Raw genomic sequence first — 16,175 nt, forward strand, 5'->3', positions numbered from 1 at the left:
GGGGGAGAGGGGGTCGTCGGCGGTGGGTGTGGGGGATGGTTCTTCCTGTGGCGGCGGTGGTGGTGGTTGGAGGGAGGTTTCGGGTGGGGATGCCGTGGTGGGGGTGGGGTTGGTTTTTGGTTGGAAGGAGTCCGGCAGGACGAGGCGGGGGAGGAGTAGAGGGGATCGAGCGCGGTTGCGAGGGCGAGATTGGCGCGCAGAGAATGGAGGAACGCTGTTGCTTTTTCTTTAGCTGCTCTGTAGACGGGATTTTTCAAGGGTATAGGAGGTTTGCCAGCGTAGAAGTTCAGGTGGTAGCGGTTAGACGTACAGGCAGAAGTCCTGAAGCCTGGTATGCGATGGGTCACAGCGATGGCGCCGTTGGACGTCTCATTCAGCAACGCGCCAGGCAGTGTGTAGGTCAGAGGACTCAGCGAGAGGTAGGTAGACGGGGAGAACGGAGCGCTGGGGGGAGAAGGGGGAGAAATATAGAGATGACTGGGGAGTTTGACATGACGATGCACCATCGCAGTCACAGTCGAGGATCAATTGACAGTCAATTGACAATCTCGGTGCCAGGGGCCAGATTACCTAAGTCATCAATTGAAGGTTTCCACTTCACTTTACGTCGACTGACAGTAGAAGCAGACTGTGTATGGAGTATCATCATCTCCATTGCTGCGGAGGGCGAGGTCGTCATTTTGAGCGAAGCTCGACGGGCGCCTTGAAGCCGGACGGGGCTGGTGACTAGCGAGTGAGAATGGCGAACCCTATCGCGCGAATCAATCGACGGCGGGGCGGGATGCTGCTGCAAGGTGTAAGCTGCGGGCTGCGGGCTGCAAGCTGCTGTATGTAAGCCTCTAGTGGCGTGGGGTGATAAGAAAGCTCGAGCTGCAGGAAATGGGCCTCCAGGCCGTCTACAGAGCATGACACGCAGCACGGAACAGGCTGCAGACAGAGCAGACAGAGAGACAGATTGTGTCTTGGTGTCATGTGTGTTGTCGTGTGTGTTGTCGTGTGTGTTGTTAGTGTGCTATGATGTGTGCTGTCGGTCAGAGCCGGGTCAAAGGGATATAGGCTAACATCCACGCCTGCGCTGTGGTTTTATGGTTGTACGGGTTATATGGTTATGGTTAACACCCTTGGCAAGGGAAATCAAGCACATCAAGCACATCAAGCACGTCGAGTCTCTCGTTCAGCATTCCGAGTGCTTTGGCAAGTGTCTATCTCACTACCATCCACCATCCACCATCCACCATCCACCATCCAGCATCCAGTTCGTGCGCCCCTCCCCCCATGCATCATCATGCAGCTCATTCGTCATCAGCAGTATCGTCAACCTCGAAGAGCGAAGAGAGGGCACATCCTCTTCGGGTTCTCTTCGAGCCCGCTCCGAGTCAGTCGTCCACACTGCCTCATCAATCCACATCCGAACTAATACGATCGTCCGAACAAGCACCACTGTTCCGCCTTGTTCATGCAGTTGGGGTTCGTACAACTCGTTACCCCTTTCTCAACACCGTCGGGCTGGTCGAAGGGAATGCAGAGACTCTTTGCCCCCATACTGGGAGCCTTGGCATCCTGGGCCTCTCCTGACTGCTCTTCTGCTGTTCTGGCACTCATATCTTTGATCTCGTCTTCGCATTGCTCCGTCAGACAGTGCGCAATCAAGCACACATTCTTGTCATTCAGAGCAGGAACAAAGTCGTTCCAACTAGTGATCTTCTTGACATGGGACTTGAACTTCTCGTCTGCTCGATCATACAGATCTTTCTGCATCGTCTCAAGGAGCGCTGGCACGGCAGTCTTAAGCTCCGTGATGGGCATCTCCGATTTGCCTTTGCCATCCTTCCCAACGATGTCTCTCCGTGAAGCCGTGACAAAATGACCTCTCGATTCTTTTGTGCCAAATTCGAGCCTCAAAGGCACGCCTCGCTGTTCCCAGTCATTGAATTTCCAGCCCGGGGGTTTGTCTCGGAAATCTGCCTCGGCTCGGATACCAGCCGCTCGCAGGATTTCGACCAGTCCTTCGATTTCTTTGTACAGCCCATTTCGCTCGTCCGAAGTGGTAGATTTGGTGATTCCCACAGGAACGATGATGGTTTGCAGTTCGGCTACTCGTGGAGGGAGCACAAGTCCGCGGTTGTCCCCGTGGATCATTACCATCACACCGATCACTCGGGTGGAAAGTCCCCATGAATTTTGCCAGACAAATAGGGGTTCTTTCTTCTCGCCTGGCTGGGCTGAAGGGTCTTCAACGGTGATACCAAACATTTTGCTAAAGTTCTGGCCAAGACAATGTGATGTGCCCCCTTGAATGCCTCGACCGGTAGATGGAATGTATCCTTCGACGGTGGTGGTGTAGAGACCGCCAGCAAACTTCTCCTTCTCGGTCTTGCGACCACGAATGACAGGTACGGCAAGCAGTTGCTCATACACCCCCGCGTAGTGCTCCAAGATCTCGAGCACCTCCTTGTCCGCCTCGGTCTCCGTCAAATGCGCAGTATGACCTTCTTGCCAGAGGAATTCTCGAGTCCGGAGGAATGGCTGAGGATTCTTGAACTCCCACCGTACCACCGAGTTCCATTGATTGAGCTTGAGCGGGAGATCTCGGTGACTGCGGATCCATTTGGCATAATAAGGGTACATAACGGTTTCGGAGGTAGGGCGAATGGCGATTTTCTTGTCGAGTTTGGTTTTGCCGCTGCAATACCATTAGTGTCCGCTAAGACTTTCAATTGCATCTCTTACGCATGGGTGACCCAAGCAACTTCAGCGGCGAAACCCTCAATATGTGCTTTCTCTCTGTTGAGGACGTCTTCAGAAACGAACAGTGGGAACGCGCAGTTCTTGACACCCATTTTCTTGATCTTGATGTTGAACCATTCTTGTACTTGCTCCCATATGAAGTAAGACGCAGGCTGTGAAGGTCAGAAGGGAGGAAAACATCGACTGGCGGTCGGCTGACCTTAAGAATGTAGCACCCAGATACATCGTAGTAATCGAGCATGTCGCCCTTGGTGAGAACCTGTTGGTACCAGCCAGAGAAATCCTCCTCTTTGGCCACGTCGATTCCGATCAGAGGTGTGTCTTCGGTCTTCTTCTTAGCAGCTTTGCTCGTGGGCAGCTTTGCTTCTGCCGTGCCGATTGGCTTGTCTTTGGATTTGGAAGCTTTGTCTGCGGCTTGCTTGTCCCGCTTCGCAGCCTTTTTGGCAGCATTCTTGGAGAGCTCCCCATTCGCACCAGCTTCGTCAGGGACGTCGCTTCTGTCTGGAAGCTCGTTCTTGGTGATCGATTCGGGCTTGGCTTGGGCGTCCTCTCCAATCTTGTCGGCCCCAGTGGACGCCATTGTAGAGTTCGCAGCTCTGAGGAGGTTTGTGACAGGTTGTAGTCGATCCTTGGAAGACGTACCCTCTTCGAGTGACCGACTCCGCGACCGTAATTGCGCAGAGGTGGAGAGACTATGAATTGTTTGTGACTCTGACCCCAGATGTAGAGGCTGGGTGAGACCTGGTGTACACCGCCAAGCTCGATCAATTGGTTGCAAAGTGCTGTAAGCTTAAATCTGCGGCCCGGATGATCAGCGTTCTAATTGGTCAATGTTCCCCCTCTTTCTGCCTTCTTGTGATTAGTTGGTAAATAAGTAGTGCTTTAGTGGGCTAAGGCTTTAGAATCTTGTCAAGCCGTACCCCATCAAAATCTGAATGCGCAGAAAGAGAGCACAGAATTCGCACGCAGAATACGCAGAAAAAGCGTACAGGATGATCCTCCTATCCTCCTATCCTCCTATCCTTCTATTCTTCTATTCTTCTATTCTTCTATTCTTCTATTCTTCTATTCTTCTATTCTTCTATTCTTCTATTCTTCTATTCTTCTATTCTTCTATTCTTCTATTCTTCTATTCTTCTATTCTTCTATTCTTCTATTCTTCTATTCTTCTATTCTTCTATTCTTCTATTCTTCTATTCTTCTATTCTTCTATTCTTCTATTCTTCTATTCTTCTATTCTTCTATTCTTCTATTCTTCTATTCTTCTATTCTTCTATATGGAACAGGAGATTGATACGACCCCTTTAGGGAAGTACAATTTCCTCCAGAGGGAAGCTACCGCTTCTGGCCCTGCAGATACTCCGTCGGATCCTCCGCGCAGGTTAACTAGTAGCACCCCTTGTGTTCGATGGAGGAGTATATAGAGTAGAGCGCTGGCCGCACTGTAGATAGACTCCTCAGCTTACGTTTTAGCAATCTATGGACTATTGACTTGTTCTAGTTTCGAGCCATTGCAGCAATGGGCAATATCCAACTCAGCCCAAAGGGAAATTCCAACCTAATCGCTGGACTCGGATCTCATATCCAGAATCCCACTACTATGTAGTTACCTACCAACAGGCTATTTCGCAGGCTTCGTCAGCAGGCATCTTGGCGTGTTACGACAATTTTCTCACCCTCTCAATCACGCTCTCTCTCCCACACCATCACGAACTTCTACCCACCTAGAGATAAATGCAATTTGTCACCCTTTTGCTCAGCCACCTCTTCTTCCTCCCCTCCCGCGTCCTCTCTACCTCTTCTGGGCCCATCCTAGAAGTCGACTTCCCTCCACTCACCTCCTGCACGCGTAAGACCAAAACCGGGGTCACCATCTCTGTGTAATGCTAGAGCTGTTTCGCATGCAACTTTCCGTGGGGCATTTGTAAGTCCTAGGTCGAATTCATCGCTGACGCTCAGTAGCTTTATACCGATTCTCATAGGTGGCTTTTATCTATTTCGGAAGGGGTATAAATCGAGTATAACGAACTCTAATCGCGTACGTATGTAATATTACGGCACTAGGACACGCCCCCGGACTAGGGATGCAGATCTGAACAGGATTAGAGAGATATGCATGAGACAAGATAGGACAGGACAGCCTACTACTGCTACGTAGTAAGACACACCGTAGTGGTCATAAACGGTCAGACATGAAAAGGTTTTCTCGCTGTCGTTTCGTCTTATTTTTATAAGACCTGAGCTTGAGGCTTCCGAGGCCCACAGACAGAATTGGTGGCCATCTTGGCTCCTGTATATCTGTCATAAGAAATGGGACTATCTAGGCGTAAGAGTTGGGCTCGAATAGCCCAATCATTATGACGCTTTTGATTCTGCCCAGACGGCCACCAATTCTGTCTACATACTACGGTAGAGGGCATAATTGATCGTAGCATGGCGTTAGTAGTAACTAGTTCGGATACAGCGTCCACATCAGTGTCTAGAAGCTTGGACGATTGTTCGTATCGATTGGCCACAGCAATACCGCCTAACTGTTCAAGCTTAGCTGCTTCGTTCAGAGCCTGTTTGGGTGCCAAAATACTAGCGCCGTGCTACGAATACTTATGCCTTGTACAGTAGTAGTATGGGCCTCGTCCCCGCAACGCTAAATGTGCCTGGTTGGTCTGTGCATTCGCAGCCTCCCGAAACTTTTTTGTGAAATTCTTAAAGCTTACAATGCGGTCTCTACATACTCTATCCTAGAAATTCCTGTGTAAGAGCACCCCTGGCCCACCCCTGGAACGATTCCTTCCAAGTGAGTGGTTGGCATCCAGTCTTCTACAATTTCCAAATCCTTGCGCCAGCGTCTACTCCAAGATTGTCGCCGGCCCTTGAGGGCCTCAGTACAGGATGGCGGGCATCTTCGAAACCCCTCGAAATGCTGGGACACTGTGTAAGGAGCCATCGCTTCGGCGCGTCCCGGACACTGCTAATCCGAGATGTTAGTTTTGGGAGGACAGAAGATCAGCGGCGCAGATATTCGAGATCAGAATGGCACGTCCCCGTTTCGAAATGAAAATGAAACGCATCACCGCTAACAGAAGTACAGTTCTTGCAACACAAGCCATTGCAAATGTTGTCAAAACTTCCTTTGGGCCGTCAGGTCTCGACAAGATGATGGTGGACGATATAGGCGTACGCTGCGTGTGATGCTAGGATCATGATGGCTTGCTAATCTCGCACAGGACGTTACCGTTACTAACGATGGGGCTACCATACTCTCCCTCCTCGACGTGGAACATCCAGCCGGCAAGATCCTTGTTGACTTGGCTGCTCAACAAGATAAGGAAGTCGGTGATGGGACCACCTCCGTCGTCCTGATCGCCGCCGAGCTCCTCCGTCGAGCCAACGAACTGGTCAAGAATCGAATCCATCCCACCACCATCATAACAGGCTATCGATTAGCGCTACGGGAAGCAGTCAAGTACATGAACGAGAACATAAGCACCAAAGTCGAGGTGCTGGGCAGAGAAAGCTTGATCAATATAGCCAAAACCTCAATGTCCAGCAAGATCATCGGTTCAGATGCCGACTTCTTTGCCAACATGGCTGTAGACGCAATCCAAGCCGTCAAGTCGGTCAACAGCGCCAGGAACGAAACAAAGTACCCGGTGAAAGCGGTCAACATTCTCAAGGCCCATGGTAAATCATCGACCGAGTCGATGCTTGTCAAAGGTTACGCATTAAACTGTACAGTGGCCTCGCAAGCCATGAAAACCCGAATAGTAGACGCCAAAATAGCTTGTCTAGACATGAATCTACAGAAGGAACGCATGAAACTCGGCGTGCAAATCACCGTCGAAGACCCTACTCAACTTGAGAAGATCCGAGAACGCGAGGCCGGCATGGTGCTAGAAAGAGTAGAGATGATTCTGAAGGCCGGTGCCAACGTTGTCATGACCACCAAGGGCATCGACGACCTAGTACTAAAACTCTTTGTGGAGAAAGGCGCCATGGCGGTGCGCCGGTGCAAAAAGGAAGACCTCCGCCGCATCGCCAAAGCCACCGGCGCAAGCCTCATCTCCAGCCTCTCCGACCTCAACGGCGACGAGAAGTTCGAACCCTCCTCCCTCGGCAACGCCGACGAAGTCGTGCAGACCCGCATCTCAGACGACGAGTGCATCCTCGTCAAGGGAACCAGATCCTTCTCCTCGGCCTCGATCGTGTTACGAGGAAGCAACGACTACCAGCTCGACGAGATGGAGCGCTCGATGCACGATTCCTTGTCGGCCGTGAAACGCACCCTGGAAAGCGGCAGCATCGTCCCCGGCGGCGGCGCCGTCGAAACAGCGCTGCACATCTACCTCGAAGAATTCGCCGTCACCGTCGGCTCGCGCGAACAGCTCGCCATCGGCGAGTTCGCCCAGTCGTTGCTCATCGTACCGAAAACCCTGGCCGTCAACGCGGCCAAGGATAGCAGCGAGCTCGTGGCCCAGCTGCGCGTGCGACATGCGCTGGCGCAGCGGGTTCAGGATGGCGGGGTGGAGGCGCAGCAGGAGGAGGCCAAGGAGATGGCGAGGCGGAAGGCGTACCGGAATTACGGGCTCGATCTGTCCAAGGGACGCACCGTGGACGCGGTCAAGATGGGCGTGTTGGAGCCGAGTATGAGTAAAGTCAAGCAGCTGAAGAGTGCGGTCGAGGCGTGCATTGCCATCATGCGCATCGACACGCTGATCAAGTTGGATCCCGAGCAGAGGGCGGCCGACGGCCAGGAGAATATGCATTGAATCTGACTCCTTTTTTCTCCCCCTTGCGCCAGCTCTGGCGGATTCGAAACATATACCCCCCCTTTTTTCGGTCTAAACTTGGACAACCAAAAATGGCGACTGCCTAGCTGCAAAAGCATCTTATTGAGCCACCACCATATTCGTGAAGAGCGCTTTGCCTCGGTGCTTGTACCTACACTCACTCCTAATGAACAGCCCCCGAGTTCAAGTCTGTCCTCCTCTCATCTTCCACTCTCCCTTTTCTTACTTTCCCTTTTCCTTTCTCCTTTCTCCCTCCCTTAGATTAGCTACTCGTCTTTTTGCGCCATTCCTCCCAGCCGCGCCCAACCTCAAGGCATGCATGCATGCATGCAAGAGCATACATACATGGGCTGAGATAGGATAGGACGGGACGGGACGGGACGGGACGGGGCGCATGGGTGGGGGGAGCGTTGAAAACTCCCAAGTTCAATCTTCGCAGAATACATGCATTTTTTATTGGTGTTCTTCTCTGCTTCGGGGCCTCGGTGCGTTGCCTCATGACGGGACAATCCTCGGGGGAGGGTTCGAGCTCGAGGTGTTGGTATTTATGGCGGAATACGTCTCGAGGGCCAGGGGATCTGCGGTCCCACGTTCGCGTTCCTGGCTTGATACATGGCGAATGCGGAATGATACATGGCACATATGTAGGATTTTGCTTGCTGTCTTTCTAATTTCGTTCTATGGGGTGGTTTACTGCACGCAAGGTCACTCAAGTCAGCTAGCCTTCCTCTTTGAGTCTTGGAGAAAGGTGGAAAGCAGATGAGATGACCACGTTGTCCTCTTTCATGGCCACCAACCCAGTACAGGAAGAGAGAAAAGAAAAAAAAATCCACATACCAAGAAATACTCCGCGACCGGTTTCTTCGCCGGCATGCCCCTGCTGTCCTGCGGCGCCGCCTCAAAGACGCGATACCTCCTGCCGGGCGGCGGCAGACTGCTATGCGGGACCTGTTCCTCACCCAGCCCGTACCTCCTCCCGACGTCGCCATTGCTCCTGGCCACCACGCCGCCATTCGCGCCATCCTCGCCGATCTCCAGGATGGCGGCCACGTTGCCACAGCGATAGCAGTAGTTGGGCGCGCTCCACACCGTCACGATCTGCCGCTCGAACATCTCCTTGTAGCCCTCCATGACCAGCTGGTGCGCGCGCGCGATCAGGCTGAGGTCGTTCTTGCGGTTGAAGTGCGTGACGATGTCGGAGCCGAAGAGGAAGCCGGCCCCGCGCGGCGAGAGGCCCCAGCCTTCGATGTCGTCCGGGTCGGACCAGAGGAGGTCGCACATGGCGCCTTCGTGGGGGACTTCTTGTTTGCGGTCCAGGAGGCGGATTTTGTCCACCGTGTCGATCAGCGGGGAGAGGCCGCCGTGCACGCAGAGGATGGAGCCGGTGGAAGACGGCGGGTGGATGGGGAAGGATGAGGAGGATGATTGTTGCGACGTGCTGGCTTGGGGGGTGCTGCCGAGGGTGGGGGAGGAGGCGTTGGGAAGGGACGAAGATGGAGGTCGTTCGGCGGCGGGAGAGAGAGCGTCGCGGTCTGGAGCTGGGGAGATGTGGCCATTGCTTGTGCTGGTTGAGGGGAGGTCGCGGAGTGGAGGGGTGCGGATGGTTTTGGCTTGGACGTGGCCTTGGGAGTCGAGGACTTCGCTTTCGATGTCATCGTCGTCGGCTGGCAGAGTTGACTGGGTCGATTCCTCCAGACTGACAGAAGACGTTGGTGCGAGATCGGTGGTTGCGCCGAGGATTAGAGCCCCCAGAGCCAGGTAGTCGAAAACCTCGCAGCAATACCGCCACACATTCGCACTCCCGTATTTCCGTATACACTCATCGTAGAAGCCATACACCGTCGTTATCTGCCTCGACTCATGATTCCCGCGAATCAGCGTGATCCGGTCGGGATACCTCACCTTCAGGCAAAGCAACAACAGGAAGGATTCGAGCGAGTAGAAGCCGCGGTCGACGAAATCGCCCATGAACAGGTAATTCGTGTCCGGCACGTCACCGCCCACGCGGAAGAGCTCCATCAGGTCGTGAAACTGGCCGTGGATGTCGCCGCAGATGGTGACGGGCGCGTCGACGGAGACGACATTGCCTTCTTCGATCAGCAGCTCGCGCGCTTTGTAGCAGAGCTCTCGCACTTGGGATTCGGGGATCGGGCGGCAGGCGCGGAGTTGGGCTATTGCTCTGTAGTGCTCTGGTCAGTGTCTGGGCGAGATGAAAGGATTTCACAGCTCGTACTTGTCTAGGTCGCTCATGATGGGCGAGGAAGAGTGCTAGAGTCAGTCCAGCGCAGGGTTGGATATTTGATGCGCGAAGGGAGATCGAGAGGGAGATGGCGATGGAGTGATGCGGAGCCTAGTATTGCGCAGGCTGATGTGAAGGAGTCAGTCGCATATAGACGGTGGACACGTTGATTGGAATACTGAGTAGGCACCTTGGAACAGACCAAATGCGACGTTGACGTTGACGTTGACGTTGAGATTGATGCGATGCCGGCCTCAAGTTCAAGTTGCATGGTACCTGAAGCCAAGAGATTAGATAAGATGGTCATTCCGCCATCGAGCTTCTGAGCTTGAGCTTGAGCTTGACATTGAGATTGAGATTTCGTCCAGACTGTGAGCTCCAAGGAAGCTTCGTCCGCGCCTCTTCTGCTACAGAACCCCCTGGTAGAAGCGGCTTCGACAGCTTCGACAGCTTCGACAGCTTCGCCACACCTCATCCTCTAGGTGCTACATCACCCAAGTCAATTGTGCGCCTCCAAAACTCGGCAGCACGATCCTCCTGTGGACATTAACTTGCTGCGAACCAGCAACCGCTGCTCTGCTATGCATCGCCAATAATATCCAACCCGTCCCCGGCTGCCCAGCGTATCTAGACCTACCTCTCGGTGCAAACCCTGCGGTGAGATCCGCAGGCGAGACATGCCACCACACCTGCACCCCCGCTCGTCAGCGACAACCACCCTCTTCGCGTCCACCCTTGCCGCTTCCTTCATCATTGTCGGCATCCCACATATCTTCCCCTGTCCCGCGCCGAGGAAGGGCTATCTCGATGAGGATGGCAAGGTAGTAGGAAAGAGGCGCAGAAGAAGGGGGAGTGATGGCGCTGCTGGGGTTGCCAACACACAGGCATATGACGCAGATACTGGGCCAGAAAACGCGCAGATAGGCTTAGATGGAGAACTGAAGTCTCTACTCGGCACCGTCCAGCTAAGAGGAAAGTCATCATCAGTGGGCAGGCCGTCTATCAAGGGCGATGCCATCGCTGGTGAGGAAGAAGAGGAGGACGACAACGACGACATGAGAGCGCTGTTCCGAGGGATGAAGAAAGAAGAAGCCGCGATGGAATTACGAAGCAGAGAGTGTCCTGTCCCAAAACCCCGAGGCAAGATAGGAGAGCTGCTGGGGTTTGGAAGAGATGGGAGAAGACAAAGGGTTGAGGATGAAGATAGTGGTCAGAGGGTAAGGTGAAGGAGGGTATTTTGGAGTATGATTGGTGAACGTTAGGTCCAAAGGTAAAGCACAGGAGAATGCTTATCCTGCCAGACATACGACATACTTCATTTGTATCTGGCACGCATTTGTGACTTTGGTAGGCCAACCTCCATCGGCCCAGCTAGTCATGGCTTCAGCGTATTGCTTTCCAAAAACATGTCATTGAGACCATTTTCGCATTGGACCCGAAGCAGAATATATGTATACAGCACGCTGACAGTGTCAATCAGATATCTTCCCATCTAGCATCCCAGTAAATGAATCATATTCAAGAATTTCGTCTCACCTCATTACTGCCGTACCAGCCTGGTTAATGGTCCTGATAGATCTATTATTGAAGTTCCCCCCCGGACTCGTCAGCGCATCGGGATGTTTGCCATGTCCGATCTGACCGGTAAATCACGAGAAGTCGTTGATCCCATACCCATATATACTGCCATCGTTATCATCCATTGTGGTCGGCACATCATATCCAAGCATCGACCACGGCTGCTGCGGTGCACTGCGCCCACTGACAGGGTCGTTCCAGTTGTTAAACCCCATCGCCAGTGAGGCTTGATCTTTGAGCCACCATTCTTGACTCTCCTCTACCAGGCTTGCAACGCCACCAAAGAGTACTGTAGGGTCGGTGGATCGCGTACCGGACACGCTGGTGCTGGTGCTTGCATTGTTGTTGGCTTGTAGACGAGCTGCTTGGTGCGCATTCCATGCGTCTTGTTGAGCCTTGGTTAAACCGATAGAAGGACGGACCCGATTGCTTGCACGCCCTAATTCCGCCGCAGATCGAGGAGGAAGGGAGTGGTGTCCAGACGAGCGGCGGCGTTGACGGGTGTCTTGATCGCCGGGCGGCGGAGCCACAAAGAAACCGTTCTGCAGATAAGGAATCGTCGGAGTAGCCTGTGGAGGCATGGGCGCTTGCTGGTCAAAGGAAGACTGACGCACCATGGCACCAGGTACGGGATGAACTGATGGGCCGGGAGATTGATCAGAAAGTGTCGGGGACTGTGCGGGCTCAGCACTACCCCATCTTGTTCCCGTACGAGAGAATGTGGCAGCTGCCTCTTCAGGTAGTTCAGTCTTCCATTTCTCGGCCATTATACGCAGGATGCGAAGCGTCCGACGAGCACATGTCCACATTTCACCAATCTCTTCAAGATGCTTGACTCCGTGGATGATATCTCGTTTGGCATTTTTGTCCGGAAGGTTCAGCAGGTGGATTGTGCACGCTGAATGTGCGATGTAAACAGCGATGTTGCAAATCTGCCGCAACCCATAAGTACGCTTATACAGCCGAAGAAGCTTGGATATTGCTCCAGCAGCCTGTGTACAGTATTTTCTAGGCGACACATGTGATGGCAGTGGTGATGTAGTGCGATTATATTTCAGGAATGGCCGATATAGATGGATAAAGAGCAGTTGGAAAAACATGCTGTCGTGTATTAGCAGCACTCAGTGGATACATCAGGACACTAATTGAAACACAACACACTGGAAGCCTTGAATGGGTATGAAAAGCGGCAAGATGGTCGTATAACAGTTTCTGCAGGCCTTGCGGGGCTTGACCCCTGCAGAGGGCGCAAGGGGCAAGGCAAGAACATGAGAGGGAACAAGACAGGAACAGAGGAAGATGTTGACGAGGTTCTAAGAGAAGGCGGACTCACTGCATGAGGAGAACCTGAGGTAGTTGGCCGTCTCGGGGCTCCATCTCATGCGGCAGGTCTCTTTTCCACGCTTCTAATCTGGTATGGAGCTCGCTCAGCTTCTTGAGCTCCGTCTGTTTACTGGCTGGCTTGTCCAGCTGAGTTGGGTGGTAGAAGGAAATCAGCAAAGCTGAGGACAGTTCGGATAGCTTGGAAATTTGCAGGGCAACTGCTCGGGTTCTTGCTGGCTGCTTGTGGGCTTGTACAGAGCCGGAGTCTGTATATGGAGACCATGGTTCGGACTCTTCTTCGGGGAATACATCAAATTTGGGTGTGGTAATGCTGGTGACGAGCAATTGCGGTTGTCGTCCGAGGTAATTTGACCAACACCTAGGACAAGTCAGCAACCTACGCCAAAAAAATTCAAAATCTCTTCACCATACTTGTCAAACAGAAAGCACCCCCAGTAGGTTATCCGTCGAGCATCTTTTTCCTCGTCATCGAGCTTCGAGTCGTGATTCAGATCAGGCGCATCTACATCCAAGCCAAGGTCCATGGCCATGCGGAAGCTCATGCCGCTATACACCCAGCCTTTGCCCTCTCGACCACAGCCCGCTTCTCGAACAGACATAAGAGCCAGCGCCTGAACGGTGCAGATTTTGGTGATTGCAAATTCATCGTTCTCGTACATCAGCCGCTTGGCTTCCTTAAAGAAGTGGTCGCCCGCTGTTGCTGAGTCATTAGGATTTGCGTATGCTCCTGGCCTGGTAGAAAAATGACATCCTAAGCTCAACATGACGTTGACGAGCAGAGCGGAGCAGTATTGCGTCGAGCAGCCTGAAGAAAAATCGCGCAAGAAGAGCCGTTTGGACAGAGTAGTAAAGTAGGCATAATGCCAGCAGAAATACATATTGATCAGATGCGAGATCAGGTCTTTGTCCCTGGTGACCGACGTCCAAGATAGGATGGCTTCTTCACTGGGTGTGGCAAGATGGTTCCGAGCACCTGAATAAGCGGTTCCGTCCACTTCGTGCTCAGTCGGCAGCCAGATCAAGTTCGAGGTTCCACCTATAAATTTGACCGAACCCTCGACGCGCAGGTCACCCATCTTCCCGGAGAGCTCGGTCTCGAATTGGCGTACTTCCGGAACCACGTCCATGCCATACACGGGTGAGTCCGGTGACAGGTCCTGCTCGAGTGCGCCATTTGATTTGGCGACAATGGACTCGGCCAGGTCCTCTAAATTTTCACAGCTCCTTATCTGCCTCACCAGTTCGGGCACGTCCTCCTCATCGAAGTTGAGAATGGCATGTATCAGGGTTTGAAGGGTGGAGTTTCTCGTCTTGAGACTGTCGATGTCCTTCTTATATACACCTTTCCTCCGATGATCGGTGTGCGGGGCATACTCGCATTCGGTGAGATAGACTGAGGCGCAGGCGGCGCATTTGGGTAGTTGTCCGTCACATTTGGATTTGCGTTTTCGACAGGCGATACAGGCCGTGCTCACACATCTTCTCTTTGCGGTTGCATTGGCTTCTTTGTCACGGGTTCTCGACTTGCCTTTGGCGGTGGAAGCGGAGGTGAGTTGGGGTAGTCGAGCGGAAGTATCGATGGGGTTGGCAGGCGGATTTCTCTCTCTCTTCAGGTCTGATTCCATCTGCTGGAACCACGAGTCCGACAGCTCTGCATTCGTATGGACTCTGGGAAGAATCTGGCGCTGGGAGTGGAGTAGTAGTGGTGATAGTGTACGTAGTAGCTGTAGATACCAGTTTTGGGTGCGATCAGCCTAAATCGGTGGGTAGCCGTGCGGCGGCGGGGCAGGGGCATTTTTGCAGGGAATCAGCAGCGGAAGGGCAAGTCGTGAAACCTTGGATAGTATCAAAGAGAGCTCTAATTTATTTTATCTTTACACACACAGAACTATACAGCGAGCTGTTCGGGGTAGCATCAGGAGAGCAGGTTCACCATTGATAGGAATATTCAAGACTGACAGGTATTGTTCGCGTGTCATTCACTCTGGACGATCATTTCAAGAAGAGCTGACCCTATTTAAGGATTAGTTTGGCCACGTGATCAAGCATCCTTCCATCATCAACCCTGCGCAGCATCATACTCAAAATGGTCCCTAATTGCAATATATCTTGAATACTCCGTACTGTCTAAAATTTGAGCCAGATTAGGTTTCATTTCAAGTTATCGAAAGACTCCCAATGACATACAACTGAGAGCACTCGGGGCTGCAGATGTTCATTGTAGTCCTGACCCTTAGCCGAATGGGGCCGTTTTTCTCAATCCCACCTTCTGTTTTCTGTCATATCTTATTTGGAATACACAATATGAGCCCTTTTGCTACTACTACTCCTCCTCCTCCTCCTCCTTCTCCACCGCCTCTCCTCGTCGTCGTCGTCGTCGTACTCTACAGCCCAAAGAAGTCGGTAGAGGTCACCGCTAGGGTAAGAACGGTGTTACTTTCGTATTTACAAGTAGGATTGGCTTACCTCGGCTAAGTTTCCTTCGGCTAGACTGTTTTGCTTGGCAGAAACCAAAAGACGGAATTGGGAAGAAGATAAGGCGACACTAGCTGAGAGGCTGCAATTCTTTCGGCTCCGACTACGTAGTACGAAAGCCCCTAACCCCTTAAGGACGAGGTGAGGCTCGCAGCTGGAAGAACTTCGGAACGGAGCTGCTCCCTGAAATGGATGCATCCCGTCAGCGGCTGGGAAAGGGGTTTTAATTCATGTGCTTGTCATACAAAACCATATCCCGTATTACTACGTAGTATGTCCCTCGTAAACGTGCCGGAGGAACTCCAGCTAAAGGTAGCCTTATAAAGGTAGCCTTAAATAACTGCCGCAGTGTATGCCAATGCCGAGTTGGATCTTGAAGTGTTGGTAGTCGTACTATGTAGCTCCACCGCATGTAAGCTTCTCACCTAAACTCAATTCTAGCCCAATTGGTCCATTTTAGTCCAAAGAGGGTAGTCGCGGTAGTACTTGTACGACTACCTTTAAAGATGGCCACTAACAAACAACTACGTAGGAGGTGAAAAAGGTTCCTTGCTCTATTCTGGAGAATGATGCAGTGTGTTTGGCCTCTTGAAAACCGGTAGGTCAGCTGAAGGACCAACCGAGACAGGTCATACGGGGTATTACGGGGCATTACAATTATGCTCCTACTACTGGAGGCACTCTGCGGTCACATGCGCCTGACCCGTATTCTCCAGGCCTTGATTTTGCCCCCTCCCTTCCCATCAGCTGCTATACCCGTACTTCGTCTGGTCTGGTACTCGTCCCAGTTACTGACCTTCATGCGTAGTAGTCTGAACAATTCATGCACTGCAGCCCAGCATCCCAGCATCCCAGCATCCCAGCATCCCAGCATGCCAGACGCACCTGACCCGGCGACTACCCATGCTAGCTGCTCCCTTTCTCTGCTGATGACTATGTACCATTCACAACCCTGCTATTTCGCTGTGTTCCTGCTTGTGTCTCCCTGATCGCCATTTTTGGGA

The 16,175-nt window shown here is 52.5% G+C and overlaps 6 protein-coding genes across 6 annotated transcripts in view; 3 read left to right on the forward strand and 3 right to left on the reverse strand.

Annotated features, from left to right (window-relative positions):
- Window positions 1–684, forward strand: part of EPUS_07475 (uncharacterized protein) — a gene marked incomplete at both ends in the record, with an annotated part of 2,862 nt that extends 2,178 nt beyond the window's left edge. The window contains one exon of the mRNA XM_007803470.1: window positions 628–684. Coding sequence (XP_007801661.1) covers window positions 628–684 — 57 coding nt within the window. The remainder of the gene's footprint in view (window positions 1–627) is intronic.
- A 729-nt stretch (window positions 685–1,413) lies between these two features.
- EPUS_07476 (proline-tRNA ligase C19C7.06) lies at window positions 1,414–3,328 on the reverse strand (the record flags this gene model as incomplete). Its single annotated transcript, XM_007803471.1, has 3 exons — window positions 1,414–2,683; window positions 2,731–2,900; window positions 2,948–3,328. The coding sequence occupies 3 exons, from the start codon at window positions 3,326–3,328 to the stop codon at window positions 1,414–1,416; spliced, it is 1,821 nt and encodes a 606-aa protein (XP_007801662.1).
- Window positions 3,329–5,778: 2,450 nt separating this feature from the next.
- Window positions 5,779–7,514, forward strand: EPUS_07477 (T-complex protein 1 subunit alpha; the record flags this gene model as incomplete). The annotated part of the gene is made up of 3 exons (XM_007803472.1): window positions 5,779–5,785; window positions 5,837–5,922; window positions 5,973–7,514. The coding sequence occupies 3 exons, from the start codon at window positions 5,779–5,781 to the stop codon at window positions 7,512–7,514; spliced, it is 1,635 nt and encodes a 544-aa protein (XP_007801663.1).
- A 516-nt stretch (window positions 7,515–8,030) lies between these two features.
- Window positions 8,031–9,785, reverse strand: EPUS_07478 (uncharacterized protein; the record flags this gene model as incomplete). The annotated part of the gene is made up of 3 exons (XM_007803473.1): window positions 8,031–8,213; window positions 8,373–9,714; window positions 9,769–9,785. 3 exons carry the CDS (start codon window positions 9,783–9,785, stop codon window positions 8,031–8,033), a joined length of 1,542 nt encoding a protein of 513 aa, XP_007801664.1.
- Window positions 9,786–10,451: 666 nt separating this feature from the next.
- EPUS_07479 (uncharacterized protein) lies at window positions 10,452–11,000 on the forward strand (the record flags this gene model as incomplete). Its single annotated transcript, XM_007803474.1, has 1 exon — window positions 10,452–11,000. The coding sequence occupies one exon, from the start codon at window positions 10,452–10,454 to the stop codon at window positions 10,998–11,000; it is 549 nt and encodes a 182-aa protein (XP_007801665.1).
- A 423-nt stretch (window positions 11,001–11,423) lies between these two features.
- Window positions 11,424–14,321, reverse strand: EPUS_07480 (uncharacterized protein; the record flags this gene model as incomplete). The annotated part of the gene is made up of 3 exons (XM_007803475.1): window positions 11,424–12,453; window positions 12,686–13,054; window positions 13,108–14,321. 3 exons carry the CDS (start codon window positions 14,319–14,321, stop codon window positions 11,424–11,426), a joined length of 2,613 nt encoding a protein of 870 aa, XP_007801666.1.
- Between the last annotated feature and the right edge of the window lie 1,854 nt (window positions 14,322–16,175).

Source organism: Endocarpon pusillum (assembly GCF_000464535.1).
Source record: "Endocarpon pusillum Z07020 unplaced genomic scaffold scaffold2335, whole genome shotgun sequence".
NCBI classification, from domain to species: domain Eukaryota; kingdom Fungi; phylum Ascomycota; class Eurotiomycetes; order Verrucariales; family Verrucariaceae; genus Endocarpon; species Endocarpon pusillum.